Source organism: Oncorhynchus gorbuscha, linkage group LG25 (genome assembly GCF_021184085.1).
Source record: "Oncorhynchus gorbuscha isolate QuinsamMale2020 ecotype Even-year linkage group LG25, OgorEven_v1.0, whole genome shotgun sequence".
NCBI classification, from domain to species: domain Eukaryota; kingdom Metazoa; phylum Chordata; class Actinopteri; order Salmoniformes; family Salmonidae; genus Oncorhynchus; species Oncorhynchus gorbuscha.
Window position 1 is genome coordinate 4,582,093 of NC_060197.1, and position 12,277 is coordinate 4,594,369.

At 42.3% G+C, this 12,277-nt stretch overlaps 1 protein-coding gene across 1 annotated transcript; it reads right to left on the minus strand.

The window, feature by feature from the left end:
• Positions 1 to 587: 587 nt before the first annotated feature.
• LOC124014337 (platelet glycoprotein 4-like) lies at positions 588 to 11,947 on the minus strand. The gene is made up of 11 exons (XM_046329196.1): positions 11,824 to 11,947; positions 11,400 to 11,560; positions 10,865 to 11,012; positions 7,528 to 7,674; positions 6,704 to 6,798; positions 5,888 to 5,937; positions 5,610 to 5,679; positions 3,014 to 3,198; positions 2,552 to 2,670; positions 2,210 to 2,283; positions 588 to 1,905 (listed from the first exon to the last, which is right to left on the minus strand). The coding sequence occupies exons 1-11, from the start codon at positions 11,926 to 11,928 to the stop codon at positions 1,815 to 1,817; spliced, it is 1,245 nt and encodes a 414-aa protein (XP_046185152.1). The 5' UTR covers positions 11,929 to 11,947; the 3' UTR covers positions 588 to 1,814.
• Between the last annotated feature and the right edge of the window lie 330 nt (positions 11,948 to 12,277).

Here is a 12,277-nt window from a genome sequence, read left to right on the forward strand (position 1 = left end):
TATCTCTTCAGACGTGATACACTTTCACTGTTCAGTCACGCTTAGGAATTACATAGTTTTATTGAATGTATGGGATTCATGAGGTTGGTGGCACCTTAATGGGGGGGGGGGGGCATATGGTAATGCCTAGAGTGGGATTGGTGGAGTGGTATCAAATACATCTTAGACATGGTTTCCATGCGTTTGATGCCATTCCATTGACTCCATTCCAGCCATTTATTATGAGCCGTCCTCCCCTCAGCAGCTTCCACTGATGAAATTGTATGATTAATGAAAACAAATCACATTACTGTTCTGTTGGCTAGATATTTGCCGTGTTCATGTGCTAGTCGGAAATGTCCATCTTGCTAACTGGTTGAACGCGGTACGTGTATAATAACTACAACCGGTTAGCATGTCGAAAAATGTACGTTTCCGAGTTCCGACTAGCACGCGAATGCAGCATTAATATTGAGAAAAAGGTCAGGGGTCCCTTCTGTGGAATTATGGGTAGGAAGAAGCTGCCCATGCAAATGGGGTGGATATGGGAAAAGGGAAAATTCTGGGAAACAGTGTAATGACTCCAAGTGAAGCTGAATAGATTTACAATGTGATTTTATTAGGTACCCACAAGTTTAAATACTTGAGAAATTATACTTAGGCATGGCCTACTTTCCTTCAGAATATTTACATGAAGATATCAGTAGCTGCTGTTAGAACTATCATTGAATATTGGTTAGTTTCCGTTTGTAGATTAATATTCAGTACTTATTATTCATTTTCAAACAGCCACACATCTTAGAAGATATGGCTTAGAAAGAAAATGGCTGCTTTAGAGTGTGCTGGTGCAGGGAAGGCTAGAGAGCTGAGGAGCCCGAACGCAAGTAAAGATTGCTCGTTCAATCTCAATGAAACACTTTCCACTGTTACTGTACTCTCGAGTAGACAGCGGTATCAAAGCGCCCCGGGAACCGGCAAATGGTCACCTTTTAAAACTAAGGGAGGGTTCCTTGTGGGGAAAAACAGTGCTTTCTTACCAAACAAACCCAAGTGCCATGCAGAAACCACAGAATAATCATCCGTATGGGGGTGTTTTCACTCTCACTTTGATTTACGGGCCACATGAGGTGAAAGGGAAACTGAATAATTTGGCTTCAAATGTACAATAGAGCGGTTTGTTCCAGTAATGAGAGAACCTAAGCTGGTTAGGTGGGCCAGTTTAAGCTAGACTCATACCGTGCCATAACTCTACTTAAGACCCCTTGAGAAGCAGAGTATCAACTCTACTTAAGACCCCTTGAAAAGCAGGGTATCATAAAACAACTTCACTTCCTCCCCATTCCTGCCTCCATTGATATTCATGGCTCAACTTCAGTGGGAGCTGAGATTAAGTTGAATACATTTGAATCAGCTTGATTTCTTTTTATTGGAGTCATGAATGTTCGCTACATTAATGTCATAGCAATTTCAACCGCCGTATATTCTAGCTTTCACAATCTCTGACCAAAATCTAGCCGGGAGGTGTGTGCCAATCAAATTACAACAACATAAAGGAACAGTTTTATAAGAATTTGTACAAAGAAGTACATTCTAACTCCCACAATGTCTACAATGTACCCTTGCTTTGTATCAGAGCAAGAATTTTGACATTGTAAATAACACAAATGGTGAACGTGCGTGATATTAAGTGACAAGTTACAGCACACCGATGTCCTTGTACCCCCGCTGTTCCTCTGTTGCACAGCAGCATTGTCCCTCTCACACAAGCTTGTTGTTTCTGCTTACCAAACAATGTGCCGCTGTGCAGAGTACCGAGGCTGCTGACCCTACGCCTATCAGCGTGAACTGCACCGTCTCCAGCATGTCAACACGAGATAACAGCTCCTTCTTAAACCTGTCCGCTGTCTCGTCATCCAGGGATGCCGTCTGTGGAAACAGACAGTCGTTGAGGTATAGCACGTACAGAAACGAGGTTATATACTCAGGAATTCATTTGGAAATATGTCATAACAAACGCAAGTTAATAAAAAGTTTTCGAAGTAAGGCCTGGCAGCAGTACGTACAGCTCAAATGACTTGCCTCGTTTAGCCAAACTATAGGGAGCGCGGTGTAATCCTTCACTTTTACATACCCTGGAGAATATGTAATGAGAGCGAGATGTCCTTGGACGAGTGTCTGTACATACAATAGTAAAGTACGGGAAAATAATAGACCGAGACATTAAACCTACGTGATGGTCTTGGAGGGGCCGTACATCATGTTCACCTGCAGTCTCTTAGCGAACCTCAGACTGAACCCCGTGGTCTGACGGAAACAAACACCAAACACATTTATTCCCACAGCAGTTAGGCCTACTGTACTGTACACCCCAGCAACAGACAATCAGGATATGTCAAAATCTAAATAGATGTGAGAGCAAAAGGATGTCGCTTATTGAGAGAACAGCACAAGAATACTATGCGTGCAAAGACCTTTTTGGGGAGCGTATTCACAGATGACTGCATAGTTGGGAAGGTCCTTTGACATATCCTAGAGGTCAGAGGTGAAAGGTGAATGGACGCAGGGCTCTCACCGGTTCCACATCCAGGAACGTGACGTGATGCTCCTCACTAGGACCAAGGCTCTCCACATCTTCAACCAGGTATGGACTACCATGCAGGAAGTGAGGCAGGGAGATATAGACTGGTTGTCCTGGTTGAGAATATCAAAGATGGACACGTTGATCACCTGGTACTGTACACAGGACATGCATACAGTACATGTCGAACCCACAGTTTTCCCTGACCAGGAAAAACTCTGGGACCTGCTTGTAGTCCAGTGGAACTGCAGTAAATGCTAGTTTCTATTAACCCTTTATTGCTGCTGTAAGTCTCTCTGGATAAGAGTGTCTGCTAACATGACAAAAATATGAATTTTATTAGACTTCTGTGCCATTCATACAGTGCTAATAGATCATTAGATCATAATATGATTTTTATCTGCTGATGTCCAGCAGTGCAGGAACCAGTTAGTGACTGTTGCCCGTGTCCCTCACCACGAGAGGAGCTGATGTCCAGGACTCCGGCCAATGTGCAGTTCTTAGAGACGACAGAGTCTGTGCAGAAGCACTGGTTGTCTGGGTTGACTGCAGGGGAGGCTAAGGTGAGCGGGGACAGTTTGAACCGGTACACCTCGATCCCCTTCAGGTTCAGGCTCCTCTCATACTCAGCTGACACAGACCTGAAGACATTTAATAACAGTGCTTTTATGAGACAAGGCTCTTTGTTTTTTCTGGGGCCTGACCTCTTGTGGTCATGACTAAAAGGGCATCTTCAAAAGTGATCATGGGAATAGAAGATCAGGGGCCCTACTTAGTGATGAGTCCGTTCCAGACTTCAAGGGGGGTGATAAACAAGTAGTACATTTCTATTGACTGTATGACGGCAGTGAACAGGATTAAAACTGATAGAAGTTGTTTTACAGACTAGGGGCACTGCAAAACATAATGAGTTATCTCCACTTGTCTTCGTATACCATAACACCAGTCTACATGAGATCTGAACATTGAGTTATCATCTCCACTTGTCTTCGTATACCATAACACCAGTCTACATGAGATCTGAACATTGAGTTATCATCTCCACTTGTCTTCGTATACCATAACACCAGTCTACATGAGATCTGAACATTGAGTTATCATCTCCACTTGTCTTCGTATACCATAACACCAGTCTACATGAGATCTGACCATTGATGAGTTATCATCTCCACTTGTCTTCGTATACCATAACACCAGTCTACATGAGATCTGAACATTGAGTTATCATCTCCACTTGTCTTAACACCAGTATACTGAACATTGATGAGTTAACACCAGTCTACATGAGATCTGAACATTGAGTTATCATCTCCACTTGTCTTCGTATACCATAACACCAGTCTACATGAGATCTGAACATTGATGAGTTATCATCTCCACTTGTCTTCGTATACTGTAACACCAGTCTACATGAGATCTGAACATTGATGAGTTATCATCTCCACTTGTCTTCGTATACCATAACACCAGTCTACATGAGATCGGAACATTGAGTTATCATCTCCACTTGTCTTCGTATACCATAACACCAGTCTACATGAGATCTGAACATTGAGTTATCATCTCCACTTGTCTTCGTATACCATAACACCAGTCTACATGAGATCTGACCATTGATGAGTTATCATCTCCACTTGTCTTCGTATACCATAACACCAGTCTACATGAGATCTGACCATTGATGAGTTATCATCTCCACTTGTCTTCGTATACCATAACACCAGTCTACATGAGATCTGAACATTGAGTTATCATCTCCACTTGTCTTCGTATACTGTAACACCAGTCTACATGAGATCTGAACATTGAGTTATCATCTCCACTTGTCTTCGTATACTGTAACACCAGTCTACATGAGATCTGAACATTGATGAGTTATCATCTCCACTTGTCTTCGTATACCATAACACCAGTCTACATGAGATCTGAACATTGAGTTATCATCTCCACTTGTCTTCGTATACCATAACACCAGTCTACATGAGATCTGACCATTGAGTTATCATCTCCACTTGTCTTCGTATACCATAACACCAGTCTACATGAGATCTGAACATTGAGTTATCATCTCCACTTGTCTTCGTATACCATAACACCAGTCTACATGAGATCTGACCATTGATGAGTTATCATCTCCACTTGTCTTCGTATACCATAACACCAGTCTACATGAGATCTGACCATTGATGAGTTATCATCTCCACTTGTCTTCGTATACCATAACACCAGTCTACATGAGATCTGAACATTGAGTTATCATCTCCACTTGTCTTCGTATACTGTAACACCAGTCTACATGAGATCTGACCATTGATGAGTTATCATCTCCACTTGTCTTCGTATACCATAACACCAGTCTACATGAGATCTGACCATTGATGAGTTATCATCTCCACTTGTCTTCGTATACCATAACACCAGTCTACATGAGATCTGAACATTGAGTTATCATCTCCACTTGTCTTCGTATACTGTAACACCAGTCTACATGAGATCTGACCATTGATGAGTTATCATCTCCACTTGTCTTCGTATACCATAACACCAGTCTACATGAGATCTGACCATTGATGAGTTATCATCTCCACTTGTCTTCGTATACCATAACACCAGTCTACATGAGATCTGAACATTGAGTTATCATCTCCACTTGTCTTCGTATACTGTAACACCAGTCTACATGAGATCTGACCATTGATGAGTTATCATCTCCGCTTGTCTTCGTATACCATAACACCAGTCTACATGAGATCTGACCATTGATGAGTTATCATCTCCACTTGTCTTCGTATACCATAACACCAGTCTACATGAGATCTGACCATTGATGAGTTATCATCTCCACTTGTCTTCGTATACCATAACACCAGTCTACATGAGATCTGAACATTGAGTTATCATCTCCACTTGTCTTCGTATACTGTAACACCAGTCTACATGAGATCTGAACATTGATGAGTTATCATCTCCACTTGTCTTCGTATACCATAACACCAGTCTACATGAGATCTCAACATTACTATCCTCCCCAATAGGTAAATGATCAGTCCACCTGCTGATGTCAGGGGAGAAGAAGGACAGAGGCTTCTTCTTGTCCAGGAAGGGAGAGAATGACGAGCCATCTGATGAAAGTAGTCAGAACAAAGGTAAAGAACATAGAATGTAATATATTAACCATGGGAGTATAAGATGACTTAGTAATGATTCTACAGTGTTCTTAATTTATTTCGTATGCTTTTGAAATGTTTTGGTTGTGTGAGTAAAATGTAATTCAACAAGACAGTGATTCAATGCAAGTTGTCTGCTGCCTGGGTGTTTGGGTGACTGTACCTGTGCCGTTGATCATGTCGCAGTATGTGTTGTTCCAGAAAGACACCTTCCTATTAGAGAGAAATCAGTAAAGCCATCAGTTATTGGGTAATAAGACCCAGACAAAAACTACCTACATTCAGGGGTGGATTGGGACAATAAATTGGCCCTGGCATTTCAAACATACCAGCATATTGTTTTCTTTGAGGCCCCCATTATTAGCCAGATCATTATTTGGGGTACAAAAAATAACTAGTAAGACAGGCCTACTGGGCTACAAATGGACCAGCCCATCTGGCTTTTGCCCAAAATACCAGATAGCCAGTCCGCGCTTGCCTACACTCACCAAAGACCTGTGGTTTTACATGGTTTGTCAGGAGAATTCTACAGATGATGCTGTAAATCCATGACGCCATTAGACTGGACTGACAATATGGACCCTACGGTAACGGTAACAGACTCAGATGTTTCACTTTAAGATGTACGCCAAACAAAAAGCATTGATTTAAACGTTTAACAACAAACCATGCAACTCTATGCACAAGGACTACTTTGAACAATTTACACAGAAAATGTTAAAAAAAACACATTTACTAGAACTGTGCAGATGCACATTTTTCTAACACAATTACAACATTTCTTTTTTTATATTTTTTTATTGATATTACAGTAGGTGAAGTGGATTTACATCCGGTAACAGAAAAACGATAAGAGAGTTACATCATGGGTCCCTGTTATGATATGGGGGGAAGGTTAGCGTGCACTCATTGCACTATTTGGATTCAACCCTCACAACAACTCTCCATCAACTTCAGTGTGTGGAGGCTCAAGATAGACTCACTTTTCCCCTGCCAGCTGTGAATGATAGACACTTTAGAGATGTCATCCTTCCCCGTGAAGACACTGTATGGCCCATCATAGGTGCCGTTGTACTGAGGAAACAGCACATCACACCATAGTACATTACATTTCATTAAGTTATTCTTACATTTTCAGTGAATGTAACATAAATAATGTAGATTGGTATTTTTTGGAATAACGTACATATAAAACAAAATAAAGGATTTGTATTATTCTATATAGGGAAGGTGTATGAAAATAAAGGATTTGTATTATTCTATATAGGGAAGGTGTATGAAACTGATATGTGTTACGGTAAATGAGTGAAGAGGTGTGGAGTCAGGCGCAGAGAGCAAAAGATGTGGGAAAAACAACACGCTTTAATGTCCCGGAAACATAACATGTACAAAAGTGGAAACACAAATGAACAGAAATATAAACGGACAGCGTGAAACCCAAATGCCAACAAAAATACACTCAAACAACAAAACAGACGAACAAGCCCGCATGAAACAGAAGCGGGCTAAACAGACTATATATAACCCTATCCTAACAACCAAACTAGAAACAGGTGCTACCAATTAGACAAAACTAAACGAACACAGAACAATGGATTGGCGATAGCTAGTAGACCGGCGACGACGACCGCCGAGTGCCACCCGAACAAAAGGGAGTCACCTTCGGTAATATTCGTGACAATATGCTGGTGTATGAAACTGATATGCTGGTGTATGAAACTGATATGCTGGTGTATGAAACTGATATGCTGGTATATGAAACTGATATGCTGGTGTATGAAACTGATATGCTGGTGAGCTTACAGGAAAAAAGAGGCCCAGTGTCCCTTTCAGAATGGGGTCTTTGTAACCCCAGAGTATTTCCCTCACTGTCCGTCGCTGGAAGAGGGAGACATTGTTTAACTTTATTGCAGCTTCCAGTACCCATGGGGGAAACAACTTGTACCCACCCTGAAAGGAAGGAGAAGAAAAAGGAAGTTGCATTTCCATTATTAAAAACGAGTACATTACATAATGTCAGCACACCTGCATATTACTGCTTCTTTGGCTCATACAGATAGAGGATTGCAACAGAAACCGAAATACCTTATTTACATAAGTATTCAGAGCCTTTGCTATGAGACTCGAAATGAAGCTCAGGTGCATCCTGTTTCATCCTTTTTCTTTTCTTTTTTTCTTTACTTAACAAAATAATAAAACCTCTTACGACTCCCATTCCTGATCGGGTATCGTGACTACAGCTCAAGCTCATTACCATAACGCACAATGCGCAAAAATATTCCTAACAATATTTAACCTCCACACATTAACAAGTAAAATAGCTCAAATGAAAGATAAACAAGTTGTTTATCTACCCAGCAAGTCAGATTTCTAAAATGTTTTACGGCGAAAACATAGCACATATTTATGTCAAACCACCACCGCAGACATAGCTCATTAGCATAGCCAAGTAGGAAAAAATATGCAATCAACAAACGCAGGATTAAAAAAAAAATCCTTTCACTAACCTTTTGAAATCTTCATCAGATGACAGTAATATAACATGTTACAGTACATAATTTTTTTTTCAATAATATGCTATATATATCCATAAATCTCTGTTTACAATGATGCATCGTTCAAAAAATGCTACTAAAATGTCAGGAGAAATGAAATAGCTCCGGCAGATAACGTCAGCTAACAAGGAATACACATCATAAACTTTGACTAAATATGCATGTTCTACATATGTATAGGAAGATACACTTCTTCTAAATGCAATCGCTGTGTTACATTTATTTTTAACGTTACAAGTTGAGTTCACTAGGCTATCTAGGAGTAGCGCGCTCCAAAATGTAGCATTCTGGCTCCTCTATCTTGGAGTCCACAGAAACCCAAAATTAACACATAAATATTCCCTTACCTTTGATGTTCTTCCATCAAAAGACCTGGAAGGGATTATACTTACCAAAACAGCCGTTTAGTTTTCAAGTCTGCGTCTTTCGGTTCTCAAAATAGCCACATTTCGGTTGAAATGTAGGCAAAATTCAAGTGGATGCGCACCAAAACGTCGAAATTATATATTATATGTCGAGTGAACTTGTCAAACTATGTTCATAATTAAGCTTTAACATGTTATAAAGGTGTACAGCAATTGTGAGGACGAAGCGAAACACACACGTCTTTTAATTGATCCTGGAGAAAAGAGAGAGCTGGAGCAGAGCGCGCATAAAGGTGCACTTTTTTTTCTCGTGACCGAGACCTTTCGGCAAGCTCAACGTCTTGTGAGCGTGCGATTCTCACAATGAGAAGCCCCATTGAATGCAGGCTTCGCGCTGAACACGTAGGAACTGTTCCCAGAGCGGTAGCCTTTTGGGAAGTGCGTTTAAGATGACGTCAAAGTTGGGCCAACTTTTTCCATGACGAGAGATTTTGGGAGAATGCATGCCCTGAGACTTCTGCTTTACATAGAGACAAAATTTAAACGGTTTTAGAAGCTTTAGAGTGTTTTCTATTCGATAATATTTTTTATATGCATATATTAGCAACTTTTGACAAAAATCTATCCTGTTTTATATGGGTACCCATTTCCTCCAGAAGGGGCAGTAAATGGGGCGTATCCTTAACAAGTTAAATGCCCCCTTTTCTCCCCAATTTCGTGGTATCCAATCTTGTCCCATCTCTGCAACTCCCATACGGACTCGGTAGAGGCAAAGGTCAGGAAGGCCGTGAGTCCTCCGAAACACAACCCAGTCAAGCCGCACTGCTTCTTGGGTCTCTGCCGGCCAAACCCTCCCCTAACCCGGACGACGCTGGGACAATTGTGCGCCGCGCCATGCGTCTCCCTGCCGGCCAAACCCTCCAATAACCCGGACGACGCTGGGACAATTGTGCACCGCGCCATGGGTCTCCCTGCCGGCCAAACCCTCCCCTAACCCGGACGACGCTGGGACAATTGTGCGCCGCGCCATGGGTCTTCCTGCCGGCCAAACCCTCCCCTAACCCGGGCGATGCTGGGACAATTGTGCGCCGCGCCATGGGTCTCCCTGTTGGCTGCGACAGAGCCTGGCCTCGAGCCAGGATCTCTAGTGGCACAGTCTTAGACCACTGTGCCACTTGGGAGGCCAAGATGTTTCTACAACTTGATTAGAGTCCACCTGTGGTACATTTATGATTGAGAAAGGCACACAGTTGACATTGCATGTCAGAGCCAAAACCAAAAACCAAGCCATGAGGTCGAAGGAGTTTTGATGGTCATTCTGACAGAGCTGTAGAGTTCCTCTGTGGAGATGGGAGAACTTTCTAGAAGAACAAGCATCTCCGCCACACTCCTCCAATCAAGCCTTTATGGTAGAGTGGCCAGACGGAAGCCACTCCTCAGTAAAAGGCACATGACAGCCTGCTTGGAGTTTGCCAAAAAGCAGCTAAAGATTCTCTGGTCTGATGGAACCAATATTGGACTGTTTGGCCTGAATGCCAAGCATCAGGTCTGGAGGAAACACAGGAGTGGCTTCGGGACAAGTCTCTGAATGTCCTTGAGTGGCCCAGCCAGAGCCTGGATTTGAACCTGATCTAACATCTCTGGAGAGAGCTGAAAATAGCTGTGCAGCGACGCTCCCCACCTGACAGAGAATGGGAGAAACTCCCCAAATACAGGTGTGCCAAGCTTGTAGCATCAACAAAGTACTGAGTAAAGGGTTTGAATACTTATGTAAATGTGATCTTTCAATTTCTAAAAGCCTGTTTTTGCTTTGTCATTATGGGGTATTGTGTGTAGATTGACGAGGGGGAAAAATCCATATTAAAATAAGGCTGTAATGTAACAAAATGTGGAAAAGTCAAGGGATCTGAACACTTTCCTAAGGCACTGTACTTGTGCACTTCAACCAAACATTCACAATAACACTGGAGTGTTGTGAGACCACCACAGCCAGACTCACAACTAAATAAATTGTGGTTTGTAAAGACAGTGAAAGCTAGGGCCCCATAACTTATGTTGTGCTCATATAATCCAGACAATTGGTTCCCTTCAACCCCAGCTCTCCTTATTGTCCTTTTTCTCTACTCCAGACAAAGGAACCTCGACAGAGGTGGAATACACAACATCCACTCAGACAGGTAGAGAGAGCCATCACAAGGTAATGAGGTGTCACCCACTTACAGCCACAGCCAGGTTGAGGGAGGTGACACTGTCCTCCTCAGGCCCCACAGACAGGGAGGGCTCAAATATGGCCCCCGCAGGGAGCAGGAAGGAGATGGTGTGGTTCTCTGGGTTGGCCGTGATGTTCTCTTTGGGCAGGTACCGCGTCCTGATGGGTAGAGAGACACACACGGACGAGTGTCACCCACCCTATCGTCTCCTGCTTTCTCACCCAGTGACTTTTAATCTCTCGTACATTATATCATATTAGATTGGATTCTAGATTAGATGTATTAAAATATAGGTGTTTTCTCTTCATATATATTAGAAGTAGATATTAACGAGCAATTTATAATTCAAAGTCATCCAATTCTATTTAGAATACAAAGTGATGAACACCATAGGTTTTCTTCCTCTATACAGCATTGAAATCACCTAACAGAGATGATGCACATCGTATACACATCGTATACACATCGTATATACATCATTATATTATCAGTATATACATCATTTTGTTGATCTTTTAGAGGCATCGGAGTGAGTAGGGACCTACTTGTATGTGTAGAGCCCTTTCTCCACCAATTTGGGCTTTGACCCATTCTCCACCACGTCCTGTGGGTTCTGCACGTCAAAGAGCCAGAACTGTCTGTAGACAGGTGTGTCTGCAGACACCCAGTTGTCCCAGGCTGTGGTCCCAGGCTCGATGACCGATTCCTACCTTCACCAGACAGACAGAAACACTTTCTATACAGTGCCCTGTTTTTAAGTAAAGCAGCAATCTTTTCACACATTTGTTTAAGTTATGTCAACTTTTTAGATGCAAAATATTCAAGAGATTGAACAAATGAAGATGTTTCTTTCACTTACTGTTTAGAATCTACTCTCATGTCCCTTTCTCGCTAGCAGCAAACCACTTTTTCCTAAATGGACCTCTCATAAATCCACAATGGTTACAGCTCTAGCCAGCTGACACTCACCTTTGTAACAGTCTCACGGATGATATTGTTCCCCACGGGAATAAGGATTATACCTAATATGGCCACCGCAATTCCAGCCCCAATTTCAGCCTTTAGCCCACACATGCTTGTTCCAGCAACCCATGGTGGTGTGTGTTTCTGTCTGTGGTGTATGTAGGTCCCAGCAGCAGCAGTGCCAGCGGAGAGACCGAGAGACTGAGACTGAAGGACAAGTACAGACAGATGTAGCTGGTCCTAAACCAGGTCACCTACTGATAAGAGGTATATAGTAATGTGACAGCTGGGGGTTGAAGGTTGGGTGACGATGACTCCTGACCTACAGATATCACTACACTACAGTAGCTGATTGGAGCTCTGCTTAACTGAGGAGGAGTCAAGAAGGAAGGAGATGCTCTGAGAGGAACTGTGATTTCTGTACCTATAAATACAGACAGGTGTCTGTATATCATGTTGT

Coding starts and splice junctions, on each gene's coding strand:
- LOC124014337 (XM_046329196.1), bottom strand. CDS start 11,928: ATGTGTGGGCTAAAGGCTGAAATTGGGGCTGGAATTGCGGTGGCCATA. Junction 2,284..2,551: donor CGTTCCTGGATGTGGAACCG/GTGAGAGCCCTG, acceptor TGTTTCCGTCAG/ACCACGGGGTTCAGTCTGAG. Junction 1,906..2,209: donor GGCCCCTCCAAGACCATCAC/GTAGGTTTAATG, acceptor CTGTTTCCACAG/ACGGCATCCCTGGATGACGA.